Genomic DNA, 22,910 nt, shown 5'->3' with positions numbered 1-22,910 from the left:
CTCACCCGAGAGCCACATCACAACCAGGGAAAGGCTGTCAGAGGATAGAACACATTCTGCTGTCATGGAGGTGGGTACGGCATTTGAGACTGGCATACAGGCTGGCAAAAAAGGTTTTTAGTTTTATTGTTTTAGTGTGGGAGGGGGTTGGTGACCACTGGGGGAATACAGGGAGGTCATCCCCGATTCCTTCCGGTGGTCATCTGGTCAGTTGGGTCACCTTTTTGAGGTTTGGTCGTGAAAATAAAAGGACCAAGTAAAGCCGGCGAAATACTGCTTAACGCCGCTTTTTTTTTCCATTATCCATGAAAGCCGGCCATCTGGCGGCCACGCCCATCCCCACCCATGTCCCGCCTTTGCTTCGCCGCTGACACGCCCCCTTGAACTTTCGCCAGCGAGGCAACTAGAAAGCAGTGATGCTGTCAAAAAAGCTGCTTTCGATTATACCGATTTGGCCGCTTCTGCGAGATCGCCGAGCATCTCCCGATTTATGTCGGAAGATGGCCGGTGATCACTTTCGAAAATAAGCTGGTCTGTGTCACTGTGGCAGTGTAGGGTTCGTAAGTCTGTAGTTCAGCGTTTCATTGGCTCTCACTGTCCCTGCCCTCACATCGAGGAAATGGAATGCTGCATAGTTGCCAAGCAAACAAACGCGACATCACAGGAACGAAGAACCAATCAGACAGAACGGAACTTGGAGGAGGGAAGTGGAGTGGATTGAATCTCTAACAAACAATCGTATACAGGGATGTACGAACATCAGTGGAGGCAAGTGCACACAACGGAAGGGAAGAGAAACATTTGTATTTGAGCAAGATCTGGAGGCGATTAAACGCCTATACTTTAGAAATGCAAAGGCACTTTTCCTGGGTAAAAAGATATGGATGTTTCCAGACGTAACTAGATCAACCCAGGAGAGAAGGAGAGCTTTTCTATCTCTTAGGGCTGAAACTTTAGCCCTAGGAGCATCATTTTATCTTAACTATCCCTGCAAATGTGTGATTAAATTCTTGGGGATAAAGTATGCTTTTTTTCAGCCTGAACATCTTAGTGAATTTATGAAAATGAAGAAATTGGCTGCTGGCTAGAACCTATTATTCGGGTGTATTTAGTTTGGATAGATGGGTGCTAAGCTGTATTATTTTTATGTTTTCCTCAGGATTTCTCCATGTATTTTCTTTCATGTGGCCCTTCCTATAGTGTTCTAAAGAGGGGGAAAAATGTTTTTCTTTCATAAATGCATTAAAAATAAAATAAAAAAAAAAGGAAGTGTCCCTCAACAAACCTCCCACTGTGTTATGGGATCTCAACGTTCACACATAGCTGATGAAAGCTGCTTTTGAACCACTTGACTCCTATCATCTGAAGTATCTGACAGGAAACTTGTGTTTTTGGTGGCAGTCACTTCAGCTCGCAAAATCAGTGAGCTTCAGGCCCTAGTAGCTGATCCACCTTACACAAAGTTTCATCACAACAGAATAGTTCTTTGCAAATACCCTAAGTTTCATCCTAAGGTGGTGGTGGAGTTCCATCTTAACCAGTCAATTTTTCTGTCAACATTTTTCCCAAAACCACATGCCCGTCCTGGTAAAAGTGTACTGCATACCTTAAACTGCAAGCAAGTCTTAGCATTCCACCTGGAGCGGACCCAAAAAGGATGGGGGTAAGCAGCAGCAAATGCACAATCTCCAATTGGCTAGCAGATTGCATCAGGTTCACTTATGCCCAAGCTGGGTTGACTCTTGAAGGTGAAGTCAAGGCTTATAATGTCACAGCCATAGCTATGTCAGTAACCAACTTGAGATTAACCTCCACTGAGGAGATTGGCAAAGCAGCAATATGGTCTTCAGTCTACACTTTCACATCTCAATACTGCCTTGAACAGGATACTTGACATGACAGACGGTTTGGTCAGATAGTCCTACAGAATCTGATTGGTGTCTAGAATCCAACTCCACCCTCCTAGGCCCAGTTTTCCAATGTTCTAGGCTGCACCTTCACAGCTAGTATGTATATAGTTTCAGGCTAATTCATTTGGAGGCCTCAATGTTTTGAGTCCCTGTTGTCTCAACGTTGTTATTTTCAGTGAGCCGGTAGCTATGGATTCCCACAAGTGTGATTGGGCCTGCTTGTTCTCAGACAAAGCGGTTTCTGACCTGTAGCAGGTGTTCTCTGAAGATAGCAGGCCAGGTATTCTCACATACCCTCCCACCTCCCCTAGGAGTTGTATTCCTTTAACTATATTACCTGACTGAGGGACCCATGCTTATGTGTCATGCAGGAAAGCATCTGTGCATGCGCAGTAGGATGCAACTAGAATTTTCTTGAAACATCTATATACTAGTCAGCATCCACACCAGGCTTCATCAGATGGTGTTGCGCAAATCGAAAAACACCAGCTACAAGTGAGTAACTTTGCTTTTCTTGAACAGAGAATATTCCAGTTTGCCTCAGGACAAGACTAAAACCCAGGGCAGTAAGAAAGATGGTTTATGGTTTATTAGAAATGTAATATACTGCCTTTCTTTGGATAAAATCAAGGCAGTTTACAATCATTAAATTAAAACACACATACATTGAAAAGAACATTATCATTTTGACAGAATAGAAAAATTAGAATATAGAATTAAGTTGATACGAGCCGACAAACACAGTCAGCCCCAACCTCCATAAACCAAAAAAATTTGGGCCTGTCCCTGGGAAGGGATTGGTTTGCGGCATACATGTTCCTCCAGGGAGCGCAGCCATCGGTCTTCAGGTAGGGGGAGGAGTTAAAACACAGCTCAGACTTCCTGAGTAACGAAAGAATATGTATTAGAACCAAAGAGAGGCTGGAAGGAGAAGGGGTACTGCAGTGCTTCCTTGGAAAATGCCATCAGAGTAGAAGGGGGAGCCTGAAAATAGGATCTCTGAACAGCCTATGGAAGACATGGAGGTTTTAGAGGAGTGGAAACTGTCCTGAGGAACTGACAGAGGTTACAGCAGAGTAAATCCAGGCTTAAAACTGTGCCTTTGAGGTTAAGCTTGCTGATGTTCAACAACCAGCCCAGTGGGTGGCTGTCAGGTGATAGACATATAGAATCCTGACGAGAGGGTGGAGGGCTGCATGCACAATGTTGGAGAGTTGTGACCTGGATTTTTCTTTTGAGCAGTGAACATACAGTGGTGGAAATAAGTATTTGATCCCTTGCTGATTTTGTAAGTTTGCCCACTGACAAAGACATGAGCAGCCCATAATTGAAGGGTAGGTTATTGGTAACAGTGAGAGATAGCACATCACAAATTAAATCCGGAAAATCACATTGTGGAAAGTATATGAATTTATTTGCATTCTGCAGAGGGAAATAAGTATTTGATCCCCCACCAACCAGTAAGAGATCTGGCCCCTACAGACCAGGTAGATGCTCCAAATCAACTCGTTACCTGCATGACAGACAGCTGTCGGCAATGGTCACCTGTATGAAAGACACCTGTCCACAGAATCAGTGAATCAGTCAGACTCTAACCTCTACAAAATGGCCAAGAGCAAGGAGCTGTCTAAGGATGTCAGGGACAAGATCATACACCTGCACAAGGCTGGAATGGGCTACAAAACCATCAGTAAGACGCTGGGCGAGAAGGAGACAACTGTTGGTGCCATAGTAAGAAAATGGAAGAAGTACAAAATGACTGTCAATCGACAAAGATCTGGGGCTCCACGCAAAATCTCACCTCGTGGGGTATCCTTGATCATGAGGAAGGTTAGAAATCAGCCTACAACTACAAGGGGGGAACTTGTCAATGATCTCAAGGCAGCTGGGACCACTGTCACCACGAAAACCATTGGTAACACATTACGACATAACGGATTGCAATCCTGCAGTGCCCGCAAGGTCCCCCTGCTCCGGAAGGCACATGTGACGGCCCGTCTGAAGTTTGCCAGTGAACACCTGGATGATGCCGAGAGTGATTGGGAGAAGGTGCTGTGGTCAGATGAGACAAAAATTGAGCTCTTTGGCATGAACTCAACTCGCCGTGTTTGGAGGAAGAGAAATGCTGCCTATGACCCAAAGAACACCGTCCCCACTGTCAAGCATGGAGGTGGAAATGTTATGTTTTGGGGGTGTTTCTCTGCTAAGGGCACAGGACTACTTCACCGCATCAATGGGAGAATGGATGGGGCCATGTACCGTACAATTCTGAGTGACAACCTCCTTCCCTCCGCCAGGGCCTTAAAAATGGGTCGTGGCTGGGTCTTCCAGCACGACAATGACCCAAAACATACAGCCAAGGCAACAAAGGAGTGGCTCAGGAAGAAGCACATTAGGGTCATGGAGTGGCCTAGCCAGTCACCAGACCTTAATCCCATTGAAAACTTATGGAGGGAGCTGAAGCTGCGAGTTGCCAAGCGACAGCCCAGAACTCTTAATGATTTAGAGATGATCTGCAAAGAGGAGTGGACCAAAATTCCTCCTGACATGTGTGCAAACCTCATCATCAACTACAGAAGACGTCTGACCGCTGTGCTTGCCAACAAGGGTTTTGCCACCAAGTATTAGGTCTTGTTTGCCAGAGGGATTAAATACTTATTTCCCTCTGCAGAATGCAAATAAATTCATATACTTTCCACAATGTGATTTTCCGGATTTAATTTGTGATGTGCTATCTCTCACTGTTACCAATAACCTACCCTTCAATTATGGGCTGCTCATGTCTTTGTCAGTGGGCAAACTTACAAAATCAGCAAGGGATCAAATACTTATTTCCACCACTGTATATATTTTTTACATTATAAGAAAGAACTGTGTGATACATAACGGAAGGGGGAAGGGGACATTCAAGCCAAGATCAATGAACTGGACCGCTCAGTGCCACAAATACATTTGTGCTACTTTTCATGACCAAAAAGACCTCTCTTGAACATCTGTAAAATGAAGAGAAATCATGGTTGTGGCACCAGTTATGGGTATCCAGAATAGATACAGTCCTTTTACACCACATACACTTCTAAAAGCCACTGGGAGCTTTTTTCTTGGACATATCATCTAGGAAAATAGCTACTGCAAAATCAAATGATTAAATTTTGACCAAAAATACTCTGACTGAGGCCTACATTGGGCTAAACACAAAAAATAAAGGAAACTTAAAAACAGATTTAAAAAAAACTTTCTAAAATGCTAATTGGAAAAAATACCACATGACAGCAACAGGACTACCAACAAAGCTTACAAAATAAAACTCTTTTTAAAGCAATAATTACATCTTGAGATGAGCTCCAGTGACATGCGTTTGACCAGCTCCATGGAAAGATGAAGATTGAGGTGGTCCTACCCAACAGCAACAAGAAACATAGAAACATAGGCCATATGGTCGTTATCTGCCTACATTTTTCTATCTAGTCTGCCCATCCATACCATCTATTCTCCCTATCTCTCCCTTAGAGATCCTATGTAGTTGTCCCAAGCTCTTTTGAATTCAGATACTGTTTTCGTCTCCACCACTTCTACCAGGAGGCCATTCCACGAATTCACCACCCTTTCTGTAAAGAAGTATTTTCTCAAGTTATTTCTGACTCTATCCTCTTTCACCTTCATCCTATGCTCCCTCGTTCCAGAGCTTTCTTTCAATTGAAAGAAACTCATTTACTATGCATTTATGCCATGTAAGTATTTAAATGTCTTTATCATATCTCTCCTCTCCTGCCTTTCTTCCAAAGTATACATATTGAGATCTTTAAGTCGGTCCCCATATGTTTTATGACGAAGACTACCGACCATTTTAGTAGCCTTCCTCTGGACTGACTCCATCCTGATTATATCTTTCTGGAGATGTGGTCGCCAGAATTGTACATAATATTCTAAATGAGTTCTCACCAGAATCTTATAAAGGCAGGCAGAAAGTAGTGTACATGTGCAGTGAAGTGTCCTAAAGGCTTCCAGTACTTACTAAGATGGGGAAGCTTCCCTTTGTGGTTTCAATTGGTAACATCACCCATGTTGTGAGGATTTGCTATCCTGCTTGTCCTTGGAAAAAATGTCATTAAAGTCATTAGACTGTAATGTGTGTCATGGAGGGGCAGAACAGTTATGTTTAGGGAACTTTGTTAACTATTCAGAAAATGTACTTTGGATTAAGTTGTACAAGGACCTGTAAGTTTGCTGTTTACAGCCCGTAATCTGTAGTTTGAATAATGGAGAGTCAGAACAGCTATGTCTAGGGATTGTTCTTTGTAATTGCACTTTGGAGTGAGTTGTGTGAGAGTGCTGTATGTTAGTTCAGGAAAGTTATTAATGAGAAACCCATGGTGATGCATCTCCTTAAATTTGTTAAGCATGTAAATATTACACCAGTGTATCACTTATCTACGGAAGGGAAGGTAGTGCTGAGTTCCTAACCCAGAGAGTATAATAAGAGGGAGAATTGGGGCCAGTGACCCTCCTTACATCACAGTTACACACATCCTAATGGATCCTAAGGAGCTTAGCCGAGATTGGGTGGCAGAGCCGGTGGTGGGAGGCGGGGATGGTGCTGGGCAGACTTATACAGTCTGTGCCAGAGCCGGTGGTGGGAGGCGGGACTGGTGGTTGGGAGGTGGGGATGGTGCTGGGCAGACTTATACGGTCTGTGCCAGAACCGGTGGTGGGAGGGCTGGTGGTTGGGAGGCAGGGATAGTGCTGAGCAGACTTATACGGTCTGTGCCCTGAAAAGGACAGGTACTGAGGCAGCTTGGGCAAAGAAATCATATTAATTTGGTGTTTAACTTTTCAGTCCTGTAAAGTGGAGGAATGCCATCTGGGTTTAATTTACTCAGAAGTCTAGCTTTTGCTAGACTAGAGGTTAGAAGGTCAGAGAGAAGTAATTATTTACCACATCTGGATAATCTCGAGGGGATCAGCAAGCAAGGCATACTGTAGTTTTGAAAGGATTAGATTGAATGCTGGTTAGAAGAAGATAGTTCAGATTTAGATATTCTAGATGAGTTAGAATTTGTCTTATAAGGAATTCTGATTTCTGCTTATTTTAGAATATGTTTTATTCTGTGTAATTAATAAGTTCTATTTCTATGTAGAATATCTTTTCAATTCAGTGTTACATCTTTGACTGACTTTTCAAGTGAGCTTTGTCTGCAGTTTAAGAGGTCATCATCTGGTTTGAATTATCCACAGTCCTAGCTAGTTTTGTGTATGAAACTAATAGGTGAAAGAGGTCAGGGAAAGTCTTGATTAATTTTAGCTAAGTATAGGACTGGTATTCTGAAAGTAATAAATGTATGTGTGCTATTAAGCAAGATTGGCCCTTGACCCCTTAATGAATGCCAGAGTCCAGTTAGCAGTTTAAGCTATGACTGGGAATATGAGAAATAATAATAAAATGCAAGAGATAGGTGCCACATTGTCTAGTTTGAGAGGCCCCAGGTCATAGGTCAGTTTAGGAAATATCTCAAACCTATGTAAATGATATTTTTAAGTAATGTGTAAGTAATAATTAGTTCAAGACAGGGTAATCAATCTATTCTTTACCATCTGGTGAGAAAGGGGGGCTAGAGAGGTGTAGGACCCTATATAACTGAGAGCAGAAGCAGCTTACGTCAGAAGAAGAAGAGAAGGAGCTGAGACAGAAGCCACAAGACACAGAGAGCTGAGAAAGAGAAGAAGAGACCTAGTGCTGATGTCCTACTTTGTTTGCTGGCAAATAAAGAAGATTTCTCTCTCATTCTGGTGTGTGATGTTTGACTCCTGAAGTACCACAGATTCTGCTAACAATAGTGGTAATTCCTGCAACAGTACAAATCAAGGTAAGGTATACACAAAAAGTAGCACATATGAGTTTATCTTGTTGGGCAGACTGGATGGACTGTGCAGGTCTTTTTCTGCCGTCATCTACTATGTTACTATGTATATCCTTGTGGGAGATAACCTTCTCCCTTTTTGGAGGATAACTTAGTGGTGAATTACCAGCTTTCACCAGACAACGTTGTTAGCAAACTTTGTTCATTTATTGTTCTCATACAAAAGCAGAAGTACATAAAATGCAGCCTATAATACAAAACAGAAGAACAGGTTAAGGGGAGAACCTCTCCTAACTAATTCCTCAGCCAGGGAAGGTAGACTCTCCCTTGGAGTTCTGTTGTTCTTTACTTTTATACATGTGTATAAACAAACTGATCATGTGACACAAGTCATCATACAAGAAACTGTCAAAACACACACCCATCTCCATACTTGGCGTTATGCTTCTAACTGACCACTACTTTACAGTTTTTTCTGTTGCAAAGGCTGGGTATGCTCCTCATTTCATTTCCCTTTTTCTTGTAGCTGTTTGCACTGGTCAAAACTGGTTCTACTCTCTGGCCACTTACTCAGCCATGTCAGCTAATAACATGTTTTCTCAGAACTATCACCATATCCTTATATGGCATAACTGTCAAACAACATACCCTTTCTGCACCCACACTTTCTCAGTCTGGTTCTTGCTCAGTAATGGCTTTTCAAGGCCTAATTATTTTCAGGTCTGGCTGGTCTCTGACAGTACAAGAGCTAACTTAGAGGGACCATTCTGTGTGACATCATATTAAAAAAATACCAATAAAGAACTTTTCTAGGTTATTCTCTTAATAATGTGAGAATTTTTGTTTTAAAATTGTTTTTTGTCTTTGAGGAATTGATGAGTTCTTTACCCCATTTGTTTCTGCACTGAACAGGTTTACAAAGGAGTCTCTGTAGATCTAGATGAGATACTCAATATTATTTCCTTCAGGAAGAAGGACTCTTCATTCCTGTTCTTAGGTATGTAATCATAGAGTTCCTGACATAGAATAAGGCTTTCTTGCAGTGCCTCATGCAACCATGTCTATTTCTCCAAACCTTGGTTATTTTGTACAGTAGCTGACTCCAGTTGGAGTTATAGAATTGGTGCCTGGATATCAGTGTTGTGTAAGCCATAAAATACAGGAGGAAAATTAAGGTATAAGGTTTGGCCTGATAGCTCTAGGGCTGGTTGAACATATTGACAAGTAATAGACCCTGATTCTTCATACTGATCATGCTCTTTGGGCCTGATGGACTCCCCCCCGCCCCCTCCTTCAGCACTAACCGGACAGGGTGAACTATGAAATAGTTTGAGGGTTACCTGAAATGCTTTAGAGGAATTGCTCCAGATGAAAATCACATCATGACATGGAAGGCTATTGCGTGAGCTTGATACAGAGATAAGGGGCTGCTTCTTAGAACTAATCCATGAAGGGGAGGAGGTTGGTTAGCAGCTTATTCTAGACAAGAAAAACTTGATATTGATCAACTTCTGAGGTGGGGATAGATGGACAAAACAGTAAGTACCTCCTCTTCATTTTCTCTAACTGACAAACAAATAATATAATGCAAGTGGCACAAATCCAAAAATATTTTGAGAAAAAGGAGACCTCAGAATCAACACAGCCACAAATGACAATAGCGAATATCTCAAAAGGCTTGTGATACAATCACATGGCATCCTAAAATAATTTGGGGGTAATATTCAGCCCATGGCAGTCAGCAGTTTTGAAGCCACTGACAGCTGTAGGCTGAATTGAGCCTGGATATTCAATTCCAGGTCATGTCCAGGCTCCAGCATTGAATATCAGGTAAGTGCTGTCACCCGGATGTTAACCAAGCATTGGCCAATATTCAGACGATGCACGGTTAGCTCAGCAGATAAAGTTAGGACAGCCTTTTTGCTGTCCTAACTTTATCAGCTTACTTAGCAGACTATCACCGCTCACTAATTAAGTGCAAGCTTTACCTAAGCTCCACTCCAAGATCCCCCCCATCCCCCAGCACTAACCAGACAGTGCCACATCAGTCAGAAGCAATATTTAATAGCACTACCTGCTTAAGTGCTGCTGAATATTGGTGGATAGCCAGCTGAGCCTCTCCTGCCCGGTTGAACACTTTTATATATCTGTCTCTTAGTTTTTTTGTTTTATGAGGCCAGTCAGTGATCAAATGACATAGGAGACTGATTTTTGGAAGCAGAATTAGTTTTAATAATCACTCCTTGTTTTATTTTTTTTTTCATGTGGCACTTGTAATACTTGTCAATAGTGCTACAGTAGCAGAACCTTGGCTTCTGATATTACTACAGGATTGTAGCTCCAACACCGCCTCGAGTGAATTCCTTCCAAAAGCCGGTAAATAAATCCTAATAAATATAAACGTGGCCCTGCTGTAATGATATCCATGCAGAAATGTAATGCCTGCAGTATCAGAAGCCAACCTTCCACTGTTATAGTACTATATTTAAAAAAATTAAGAACAGATTTTTAAAGATGTCATTTCCAAAATGACAGCCTGTTATAATAAGTAATTCCCTTGTTGATTTAGAATAATCTTTAAACAAATCTTCAATAGTCCTTTAACAGTTACCGCCTCAGTACTTTTCTTTTCAGATGTACCATAATGTTTCCTTCTTCTCGGTGTCTCTCTGATTCTGGGGGGAGTCCAATCATTGAGAAGACACCCCATGAGCTGGTCACTGATGAGATCCAGCAGCAGGCAAAGATCATCCAGAAGCAGAGAAACTGAAACATCATGACAAATTTTTTTTTAAGTTATCGGGTCAATGTTCAGCCTGCAACAGTCAGCATTTTTTTACAATGCTGATTGTTGCCAGATACATTAGCTCTGGATATTCAGTGCTGGGCCATGTGCAGGCCGCCAGATCTTATGCAGATCCTAGGTGATACTCGGCCGGGGCCAACATAAGACAGCATCTCATGCCCACTTAAATTGCTTTGAATAGTGGCCCGTAAAATATTTTCTGAGTTATTTTTCCATGCAAAGTGTGTATAATGCTTTATGTTTTTGATTGAGGTATTCAGCATATTCGGTGTTTAGTTACACATGGTGAAATGTTTTTTAGTTCTCTGGAAAATGGCTTATCTGAAATTGTTGCCATTAGCAAGCCTTTTTGTACCTAATTATAAGTGAGTGCTACAGAATGGAAGCCTGTATGTACTTTTAGCCAGACAAAAGAGAAAGGTTTTCAGAGAGGATATGTTTCCCAGATACATCTCTGTTTACCTCCTTAAATGGCTCACAAATGTGCCCTTCCCATGTCTTGTTTAAATAGCCAGTACAGCCAAAAGCAGAAGTGAAAGGAAATAGCCTTATTCCATATTGGCTAATGAAACAAGTGTGACCCAAGCACAGCCTGGGCTGACAGATTAGTACAACAGCATGTGTTTTTTGTGCCCACATTTCACACTCTTATGCATCCTTTCTGGCTTTCACCATTGTATCTGCATAAGTAAATACAGTACATTGGCCACTTTGACTAATAAGCTTGATTTACAATGGTTGCTTCCATAAACATCAAGTAGGAGAAAACCCTTCATAAAACAGATCCACTGTCTTTTGGCACAACTCTGTAACCAGATTTCAGTGAAATAATCTCCATTATGTGGTGCACGTTATGGACACAGCAAGCAACAAGCCTCTTTTATCTATGTAATAGTGTATTAAGCACTTGGACATACTCATTGATTAATGGAATACAACTTTCAAAAACTAGTCACAGATATATTAAGCTGGTCACCATATATCCACACAACTTCATTCTGAAATGTTTTCTGAAGCTTTCCAGATGTGAATTGGTGTACTTACTAATAATGATCATCCTGTATCAGTCAGCCTTCTTCAGTTCCTGAGATCAATCCTGAGACTGAATTTCAGCTCAACTCTGGTGACAGTCATCCATTCCAAAATGCGAAACAGGCCACTAACAGAACAGGATGCTGCTCTTTATCCTCTCGATACACAAAGGGTGCAATTTTTGGTGGCTGGCTTGCAGAACCTCTTGGTCCAGGTACTTTTAAGTAGTCATTTAAGACAGGGATATGATGCATCTCATTTCTGTGTATTAGGTTCTGAGCAGAGATATGATACCTCATCAGAAGACCTTTAGCAGTCATATTTTCATATCCTCCGGATACTTTTCAATATGGCTCTCATTTGAAAGCATTAATCAGGTTTTCAAAGGTAGCTGAAAAAGAAGTTTTCCTCTACTGAAATATTAGGGGGTTACTGTGCTGTGTTTTCCCGTTCCTTAACTCAGGCGTTAAATGCTAATATGTATGTATTGGAACAGATTCAGCACAAAGTCCCTGAAGAGGCCTTAAATGTGAGTAGCAGCATGCTACGTGTTCTGGGAAGACATTTTTTTCCAAAAAGGGGATAGTGCTGGGCAGACTTATAGGGTCTGTGCCAGAGCCGGAGGTGGGAGGCGGGGATAGTGCTGGGCAGACTTATACGGTCTGTGCCCTGAAAAAGACAGGTACAAATCAAGGTAAGGTATACACAAAAAGTAGCACATATGAGTTTATTTTGTTGGGCAGACTGGATGGACCGTGCAGGTCTTTTTCTGCCATCATCCACTATGTTACAATCCAGCTTATAATCGAAAGAGAAAAACGCCTATATTGCAACCCAAATCGGGAGATGGGCGTCTTTCTCCCGTGGGCGCCCAAATCGGTATAATCGGAAGCCCATTTTGGGCGTTTCCAACTGCAATCCGTCGCAGAAACGGGTAAAGTTGACGGGTGCATGTCGGAGGCGTGGTGAAGGCGGAACTGGGGCGTGGTTATCGGCCAAGGAGAGATGGGCGTCTTTAGCTGATAATCGAAAAAAAAGGCGTTTACCGCGATTTTGGGTCACTTTTTTTGGACCCTTTTTTTTCACGAACAGGTCCCAAAAAAGTGCCCCAACTGACCAGATGACCACTGGAGGGAATCGGGGATCACCTCCCCGGACTCCCCCAGTGGTCACGAACTCCCTCCCACCAAAAAAAACCCACTTTAAAAACTTTTTTCCAGCCTGTATGCCAGCCTCAAATGCCGTACCCACCTCCATGACAGCAGAATGTGTTCGATCCTCTCACAGCCTTTCCCTGGGTCAGATGTGGCTCTCGGGTGTACTACAGGGTCACATCAGCATTGCATTGTGGTGGGTGTAGGGTATTGGTCTCCGTGATTTCATTACCTTGTGTTACAGTCTCACGATGTTGGTAGGCTCTTCTCCCATGGTGCTTTTCCCCCTGCCTACTGGGTCAGAGTGTGCCCTGTTGTGTTTCCTGTTGTAGTCCATGCGGTAGTGGCCATTTTTGTAAGCCAGTTTTAGTTCCCTTTCCTGTGTTAGCCACGTTACAGAACTTAGTTCTTACCTTGAATGTGGCTGAAAGAGGGCATTGTACAGCATTCTGCCAGCTCTGACCTACTGCTAATCTCAGTACCAGGGAGATTCGTTGCCAGTGGGGCACAACCTCTGCAGTTAACTGTGAGTAAACGCAGTTATTCCAATAAAGGATGTTTTCGGAGAGATTAGCCTTCAGGTGTCAACTGGTGTGCCAATGTTATACAGCAGCAACAAGTCCTAGAGGCCTGCGTGTATGCAGGTCCATGGAGCACTTTTAGTGGGTACCGCAGTGCACTTCAGCCAGGTGGACCCAGGCCCATCCCCCCCTACCTGTAACACTTGTGCTGGTAAATGGAAGGCCTCCAAAACCCACTGTACCCACATGTAGGTGCCCCCTTCACCCCTAAGAGCTATGGTAGTGTTGTACATTTGTGGGTAGTGGGTTTTGGGGGAGGGGGGTTGTGGGCTCAGCACCCGTGGTAAGGGAGCTATGCATGTGAGAGCGTTGTCTGAAGTCCACCGCACTGACCTCTAGGGTGCCCAGTTGGTGTTCTGGCATGTCATGGGGCGAGTGTACTACGAATCGTGGCCCCTCCCATGACCAAATGGCTCGGATTAGGATGTTTTTGAGCTGGGCATTTTTAGTTTCCATTATCGCTAAAAAAAACAAACGCCCAGCTCAAAAACGTCCATTTTTTTGAAAATACGGTTCGGCCCACCCCTTCACGGACCCATTCTCGGAGATAAACGCCCATGGAGATAGGCGTTTCCGTTCAATTATGCCCCTCCACATTTTCCACATGTAAAGCCTGTAAAATTGCAGATGGTATATGCATGTAAAAAAGTACATGTGCCATAAGATTGAACATATTTCTACACAGAATGTGTATAGACATTCCTGGAGAAGTAGTTTCGGTGGAATGGAGGCAGAGTTACAATGCATTTATGTATTTTATGAAATATGCAGGGACACAGATTGAATGAACACAGGTCCAGATTTAGGTATAGGCAATATGGGCAACTGCCTCCCACACCAAATTTTGATAGGCACCAGATCATTGCCTTATCTTGATCTGGGCCTTTGATGCGTTTGTACCTTAGATCCCTGCAGCAGCCAGAATACTCCAGTGTAAGACCTTCCAGCATTCAAATACTGACAGACCTTGTGATGCCCTGCCCTTTGCATGGGTTTCCCTGGTGACAAGAAGCCCATGCCAGAGAGGGCAAGGCATCACAGGGCTTGTCAGTGAAAGAATGCTGGAAGGTCTCATACTGGAGTGTTGCTTAATGGATGCTTCTGTGGGGGATATAAGTATAGCTCAGAGGTAAGAGGGAACTATAAAAGGTAGGCTCCAGGCGAAGATGATGAGGTGAGATGACCATTCCCTCCCTCTTTGCCTATGGGCACCCACAACTGAAATCTGGCACTAAATACACACAATTACTAATTAGGGGATAACTCTTTTTCTCCGAGGACAAGCAGGCTGCTTGTTCTCACTGATGGGTGACGTCCACGGCAGCCCCTCCAATCAGAATCTTCACTAGCAAAAGCCTTTGCTAGCCCTCGCGCGCCGATGCGCATCGCGCATGCGCGGTCGTCTTCCCGCCCGAAACCGGGAAAATATGGGCCTTTACCCACTTGTCCAGTTCGGCCACTTTGTAGTTCGCATGCATTGCTTTTTTTGATGATTTCTTAAGGGCCTGCCAACAAAACAGTAGCTTACTCTCTGATGATGGAAATAGTGTCAAAGGATCACAGAGAAGTTGTATTCTCATGCTTGTGTAGCTTGAACTTTCTGCAGATTCAGCCTGATAGGATCTCTGGCTTTTCTCAGTCAATCTTGCATTGAAAGGATACAGTCCACCAGAGCCCCGGGTTTTGATTCTCTTTCCAAGTCTCCAGACTACATCCAGGTTTCTATGGAGTATCCCCTCATAAAGCAACTCAAAACGGAGAAAACAGGGAGTTCTATTATTACTCTGTGTGCAATTTTCATTACTTAGGTGTTCTCCTTGACTCTCGTCTTACATTTGATCCCCAGGTTTCTTCTCTATGTAAGTCTGGTTTTTGTGTTTTGCAGCAGTTACACTCCATTCATTCTTTTTTTGACCATGATACTTTTCATTCTCTGCTTCTGGCATTATTTTAATCGGGTTGGATTATTGTAATTCAATATACTTAGGTATTTCTAAAGCTCTGCTTTATCAGCTCTAGACACTTCAGAATATGTTTGTCCATCTCCTCTGCCACCTCCGTAAGAATGATCATGTTACATCTGCATTAGTCAACCATCATTGGATAGCCAGTTAAGTGCCGTATTCAATACAAACATCTTTTGGTGGCCTTTTGAGCCTTTTGTCAGGGAACTCCTTCATACCTGTCCAAACATATGATCTCTTACTCTCCTATATGAGTTTTAAGAACAATTAGGGGTCCTTTTACTAAGCCGCATAAGCTTCTACGCGTGCTCAAGTTATGCCAAAATGGAATTACCACCTGGCTACCATGTGGCTCTTGTGGTAATTTAATTTTTGGCGCACGTCCAATACAAGCATCTGAAAAATTAATTTTTCTTTTTGGATGCTCGTATTGGACACGCACCAAGTGGCATTTGACGTGCATAGGACATTACCACCTGGTTACCACATGAGACTTTACCGCTAGGTCGATGGCTGGTGGTAAGGTCTCAGACCCAAGATGGACGCGCAGCAATTTTGATTTTGCCACATGTCCATTTTCGGCAAAAATTTTAAAAAGGCCTTTTTTTACAGGTGCGCTGAAAAATGGATCAGTGCACTCCCAAAACCCGCGCCTGCACTACCGCAAGCCATTTTTCAGTGTGCCTTTGTAAAAGGACCCCTAATGATCACTGCGAGGTTCTGCCAGGTCCTCTTTCTGAGGAGGCTTACGGTGGTTGTAGATACTTAGCATTGGTTTTGGCATGCCCCAGCACAAGGTATTTGAGAGTTGTTATTGTCTGCCTGCTCTTTACTTGTCTGATTGTTTTACTTTTCTTATTTTTATATTGTAGTTCCTCTTCTCTGAGGATAAGCAGGCCTATAATTCTCAAATGTGGGTAATGTGGTCTGTTTTGACTGATCCGGAGTTTGTAACAAGCTTTACAGAGCTCTTTGGAATGTGAGTCTTGCTTCATGCGTATGCATGAGTGCCTTCCCACCCACTGCAAGAGCACAGGTCCAACAGTTCTATTTTTTTCCACGGTGAGGAGAGGACATGTGTTTTTCTCCGCTCCTCATAGCTGCCAGTTCGGTTTTCACAGAGCTTTTTTTAGTGCCTTCCTAGTCTCTTTTTTTGTTTTTTTTCTACCCTGTAGCTCATTCAGGATATTTTTCTTCCTCTCCCCTTATGTTTTAGTTTATTTTTCCCTGTTTTAAGCTTGTTTTCTTTGTACTGTGCTCAGTAGGCCATACTTGGGTTTGAACCGCAGTCAGGTTCTTCCCTTGATTTTTCTCTGGTGCTTTGCCCCTTTTTCAGCACCATTGAGTCTTTTGATTTAGCCATAGCTGTTTTTTCTTCCATGTCATTGAAGGTTCCCAGTGCCTTTAGGTGCTGTAGCCAGTGCAATAGGACCATCTCTGGCAAAGACACCCTTTCTTGGTGTCTCCAGTGTTTGGGGCTTGAACATATCCCTTCTAACTGTGTTCTGTGTCTTGTGACACGTGAAGGACTGGGCAGATCTAGGAACCGAAACTCCAGACCGGGGGGGGGGGGGGGGGGGGGGGGGGGCTGGAGAGGCAGACGTAGGTGGGAACTATGGAGGGACTACCAATCCCAGCATCCTCGGGAAGGATCACCTGAATACTCTAGAACAGTGATGACGAACCTATGGCACGCATGCCAGAGAGGGCACGCAGAGCCCTCTCTGTTGGCACACGCACCGTCGCCTCAGCCAGTTCCAGCCCCCCGCCCTCCAAGCACCAGGGCCCACCTACGAAATGTAAAAGTCATACCTGGTCGGGGTTAAGGCGTCGGCAGCAGCAGCAGTAGTGAAAAGCGTGCTGACTCGGCGCACCTTCAGCCTTCCCTTCTGTCTCTCAAGCTCTGGTCCCGCCCTCATTTCCTGTTTCCGCAAGGGCGGGACCAGAGAGCTTGAGAGACAGAAGGGAAGGCTGAAGGCGCGCAGTGTCAGCATGCTTTTCACTGCTGCTGCTGCTGCTGCCGACGCTGCCTTAACCCTGACCAGGTATGACTTTTAAATTTCGGAGAGGGCCCTGGTACTCGGACGGAGGGAGGGCGGGCTGCTCAGGAAAAGCTTTTGTTTGGAACTGGGTGGGAGGCAGGGAGAGGGGAGGGGGGACCCTGGCCCTGGAACTGGGAGGGAGAGGGGACCCTGTGGAACTCAGAGGGAGGGGGGATCCTGTTGAACTGGGAGGGAGGGGGATGAGGGGGACGGGGGATAAGGGGGGAATGGCACTTTGCGATAAATAATTAGATTTTGGGTTGCTGTTTGGGCACTCAGTCTCTGAAAGGTTCGCCATCACTGCTCTAGAAAGGCTAACCAGCGTTGCAATGCCCCAGACTCCCAGAGGAGGCCACTAGACTCCCTTTGAGAAGGTGAACCAGACTACAAGTCTCAGGTTCCCAGGGGAGAGGAACAGGAAGCCTTTGAGCAAGCTCAGAATAAAGATGGGGAACAGCTGGAGAGGGGAAAAAGACAGATAGACCCTATGGAGTGGCTGCCAGAGGAGGTGATTGCAGAGGCCAAAGAGGTTGGTGAAGGGACGGGGGTAGAGCCCATGAATATTTCTGCTTTAGCCCAGGTAAAAAGGGGGCAGTCTAAGGGTCTGCTAGCAACCTTGATGAACCAGTTCCTTCAATACATTGAGAGGAAAGCCCAGAGAAGTATCTGAGCGGGTTCCCGGGAGAGGTAGCTTCTGCCTGGCCCTGGGCTCTAGCGTGACCCTTGGGGAGGATACCAGGAGTTATTGGCTAGTATGAATGGGAGGGGTTCCCCTTTCCTCAGGTTGCTTTGAGGGGAGGGTTTGGATGGCTTGAGTTGGAAGCGCTAAGCAGAACCTTTTTTGTGAATGAACTTTGGGGAACTTTTGTGAATGAACTTTGGGGAACTTTTTGAGAAAGCTTTTTTTTCTTGCTGGGTAAAGTGTTGGAACTTTGTTGGAACTTTTTGCCCCGGGATTAAAGGACTTGGGCTGTGGGGCTGAGGGCTGTGTTCATGCCCGGTGGAAAAGAGTTTGTTTTTCTTTTCTGTTGCAAAGTTGGAACTGTAAGCGTGGGAAGAGACTGCTCACAATAAAATACAGGAAGTTATCTAACTTGTTTGCTACTGTTTGAATTGCCAAGTAATCAAGTGTTACCTAGAGAACCTGGCGTGGAGTTGTGCCTAGGCCTGGGGGAGGCGAAGCACAGCCAAGTGGTGTGGGAAGTGCTCACAGCCTGCATATGAAGAAAAGAATCCAGTTAGCCAGCGAGGCTCAGAGAGAGAAAATTTTTGGAGCCAGGTTTGAAGCCTCGGCATTGGATGCATTGGTCCGTATGGCTTTAAGACCCTTGGACACTGGGAATGACCTGCATTGAGTGGGTCTCCACCCTTCTCGACACTGGCCTCTGTGTCAGCATTGTACCCGACCCCAAGGTCGGCATCAGCATTGTTCGCCCTCAACGCATGGTGCTGGGAGCTCTGCAGAACTGAGGGATTCCCTGGTACCCAAGAAGCGTCAGCACTAAGAATACCGCTCCCCTTCCATCTAAGAGTTGCCGATTCGTGGGTCTCTAGGGCAGTCAGTACCAGGCATCTGCTTCGACCCAACAAGTTCAGCAGCCTGTCCCTGCACCAGTGCCCCAGCCTTTCCCGATGTTGGCCCTTAATGAGCGCCTCCAGGCCTTGCTCCCTAAGCACATGCATACCATGGAGGAAAGGAGAAACGGGGTAATATGATACAGACATTCAAATATTTGAAAGATATTGATCCGCAAACAAACCTTTTCCAGAGATGGGAAGGTGCTAGAACTAGAGGACATGAATTGAGGATGAAAGGGGGCAGACTCAGGAATAATGTCCGGAAGTATTTTTTCACGGAGAAGGAGGTAGATACCTGGAATGCCCTCCCGTGGGAGGTGGTGGAGATGAAAACGGTAACAGAATTAAAAAATGTGTGAGATAAACACAAAGAAATCCTGTTTAGAAGGAATGGATCCAAAGAAGCCTAGCAGAGATTAGGAAGCAACACCTGTAATTGGGAAACAAAACCAGTACTGGGCAAACTTCTATGGTCTGTGCTTTTATTTTATTTTTATTTATTGCATTTGTATCCCACATTTTCCCACCTATTTGCAGGCTCAATGTGACTTACAGAGTTTGTTATGACATAGTCCTTCCATGATATCAGACACACTTAGTATTGTATAGAGATTAAGTAAGAGAAGAGAAAAGGAAGGTGTTAGGCAGGATAGGAAGGTGGACTATAATAATTAGAAGGATTGGTAAGGTAGTTTGTGAGGTTATGATCGTGGTTGGACAGATTCAGCTTCAGAAGTTGGAGAACAAGGCCAATGCTGGGCAGATTTCTGTGGTCTGTGCCCTGATCATGGCTGAATAATTTGTATGAGCTGGAGTGGAGCTTTTCAGGGGGCTTCAATGTTAACTTCAGAAATTTTAGAACAAGGACAATCTAGGCAGACTTCTACGGTCTATGCCCTGAAAATGGCAAGGACAAATCAAGACCAGGTATACATATGAAGTATCACATACCATATGTAATGAGTTTATCTTGTTGGGCAGACTGGATGGACCATACAGGTCTTTATCTGCCATCATCTACTATGTTACTATGTTACTACTACTTAGCATTTGTTACTGTGAAACAGATTGCATTGGCGTCTAGGGTACTTGCACCTGCCATGTCTCTGGTTTCTGCCCCACATGGCCATCAGCCTGCAGTGGCGTCTCCAATGCCAGTGCCACTTACAGCCTCAGCTTCGACTGCTACCCAGCACCCCCTCAATGTCAGTAGAGAAAGCTTCGCTGGAGTCAAGACTGGAGCTGACACCTTGACATCCCTCTTGGGGACATGGTTCCTCCTCATTGAGGAGGTCTTGGTGTCAGCTCTCCCATGAGGAGTTCCTGGCTGACACCAATGAGGAGAATTCATGGGAATTCAGATGAGGACCCATGGTACTTCTCAGAGGAGTAGTAGTGGCAGCAGCAGCAGCAACAGTAGTAGATGTGAAAGGGAGGTATGTCAAGCTCACTGGCTACGTAGGTAAGGGGATTCCTGGGAGATAGAGGGTCACTGGCTAATTCACGGGGTGTGAATTCAGACTGGAAGAGACAAGAGGGTTGAGTGAGAGAGAAATACTACTGGGGACAGGGGACATGAGACAGAGTTGAGATGGGGGATTGGGAAAGGAAGACTCCTGGGGATGGGATGAGGGTTGAGAGTGTGAGAAACTGGGTGAGAGCAAGGTGGGATGAATGAGAGAGACTGGTGGGGTGTCTAACAGTATTATCAGTTTGTCTGTGGTATGTATATTAGTGTTGTGTTTATGTGTGTTGTTGTGTCTGTCTGTGTTATGCATGTTTCTATATTGAATGTGTGGCATATGCATATGTATGTGTTGGATCTGCATCTGTCAATGACCAAGAGGTTAAAGAAGAGAGGAGAAGCAGTTTGAAAAGAGCACTTACTCTGTCTTCATACAGACAGGTATTCTTGACCGAAGAACAAACAAACTGCAGTATCTGCTAGAGTTAACAAAAGGTAATCTAATACTGAAAGATACAAAATCTAGCTAGTATCGTTCAAAAAAAGCTGTGCTTTAATTCATCATTTGGAGAAAAGCCCTCAGAAACCAAAGGCAAATTGCCAGTGGTTTTGAACGCTATTACACAAAGTAAATATATGTGTAAATGGCGCTTGATTTCTATCACTGGGCTGTAAAAACTCCAAAGAGATTTTTTTGATTTTATTAAAATTATGCTTTTAAAGATTAAACAAAATTCACTTCAATATTACAAAGTTGTTATCTACTTGTCTCAGCAATTGCAATTGATAATAATTACTGGCATGAACACATCATGAAAAGAGCTGCACTTAGCTTAATTCTCGTTTTCTTAATCCAGCACCATCACTTTTGCATTCAACGGGGCCACCGTTTCACCCCAGCAAAAGGCTTCCTCAGGAACAAATGCTGAATGGTAGTGCCGAGAGTCTGGAGAAGTAAAATTCACAAATTAAACAAAATTTAAAAAATAAGGCTAAAGAAAATGAATACACAAGCCAAAACAACTCGCTAGTTCACTTGCTTACAAAAAATGCGTTCTAGGTTACAAAATGGTGCTGCAACATCACACGCTGAACATCAGAGTTTAAATAGGCTCCTCCTATAAATTCTTAAAGGGTGACGTATGGAAAGCCTATATAATTGTTAATGAGATTAACTGGTTGTTAGCTAATAAAAGATATACCAGTCTACAGAGCTGTTCAAACCCTGTGGTTCAATTGTTTTTAAATTAAAAATCCACTTAGCTTCCTTCCTTTGCAATAACAGTTTGCGATTGCCACCTCTTCTCAGAATGTCCAGTCTGTCTATTGCAAAGCATTCTAAATCTTCAAAATTATGCTTTTTCTCTAGACAGTGCTCTACTAAGAGTTCTTTATGAACTATCCTTCTAATGTTAGATCGATGTTCTAAAATTCTAACGTTTAGGGGTCGAGTTGTTATTCCTATATTTTCTCACATCTGGGTGACGTCATTCGACAGAGCCTGGTGCAGATGCTGACTAGTGAGTAACATAAAAGCTTCTAGCAGTGTCCCACTGCATATGTGTGGGTGCCTTCCCCCCTGACACATGAGCACAGGTACCCCAGTTTTCGTTTTTCAGCAAAACTTGAGAGGACATGTTCTTGTGTTCTCTCCCTCATGCTGTGTGTTTGACCCTTCTTATTTTATTTGGTTTTTTTTTAGCTCTTCAAGCTTTCTTTATTTTTTCAGGTGTGGCTGTGCGGTTTAGGCTGCAGCCCTAGCCCCAAAATGATGCCCCATTTTGAGAGTTCAAGATTGAGGAATTTAATTTAGCTGCAATTCTTTTTTCAGCTTCTCGGAAGACCCCCAGTGGCTTCATGAGGTGTGCCCAGTGAAACCACACTCATAGTGCATTGGGTGCCTTGGACCTGACCATGACCCTTCTGCTTGTTCTTTCTGTTTGCAAATGCATGTGAGAACTCAGTGGGTGTGGAAGGTTCAACAGGAGCAGCTTTATGGCTTCTCAAAGGCCGATACATCAACTTTGGCACTGGAAGCACTGACCTTCATGGCTGCTCAGACTTCTACCTGTCTCTACATTGGGCGCTGATAGCAGGCTCCGGGACCAGTCAGCATCAGACCCGATATCAAGGGCACACCTGGATTTGGTGTCATCCTCTACAGCAACGGGGGACCAGGACCCTATGCATCAGGGGAAGCCCAAGAAGCATACGCACCAGTCTTCCTCAGCGCACTGTACCGGGACATCGGATCTCTCGATACTTGAGAAACATTGGCACTGGGAGGAGTGCTCATCTGCCTCCTTGGAAGAGGTGCCTGTGCGCAGGTCCCCGCTACCAGTTTGGCACTGATACCTTCTCAGGCTGCCTCTCCTGGCTCCCATTCCTTTGCTGATGCCTGCCTTCGATAAGCGGTTCCAGAACATGCTGAGAGAGGAGCTGGCACAATTACTGCAGGGGCACACTGCTTAGGCATCGACGACAATGGTTCCACCAGCGGAACACCCTCAGGCCCCCTCT

The 22,910-nt window shown here is 44.2% G+C and overlaps 1 protein-coding gene across 1 annotated transcript in view; it reads left to right on the top strand.

The window, feature by feature from the left end:
- The window catches only part of MEI1 (meiotic double-stranded break formation protein 1), a 669,052-nt gene that overhangs the window by 635,555 nt on the left and 10,587 nt on the right, over positions 1-22,910 (top strand). Inside the window, exons 26-27 of the mRNA XM_030213469.1 lie at positions 8,681-8,765; positions 11,642-11,820. Of these exons, the coding sequence (XP_030069329.1) occupies positions 8,681-8,765; positions 11,642-11,820 (264 nt within the window). The remainder of the gene's footprint in view (positions 1-8,680; positions 8,766-11,641; positions 11,821-22,910) is intronic.

Source organism: Microcaecilia unicolor, chromosome 1 (assembly GCF_901765095.1).
Source record: "Microcaecilia unicolor chromosome 1, aMicUni1.1, whole genome shotgun sequence".
Classification (NCBI taxonomy): domain Eukaryota; kingdom Metazoa; phylum Chordata; class Amphibia; order Gymnophiona; family Siphonopidae; genus Microcaecilia; species Microcaecilia unicolor.
This window is presented reverse-complemented; position numbering and strand designations above follow the sequence as displayed.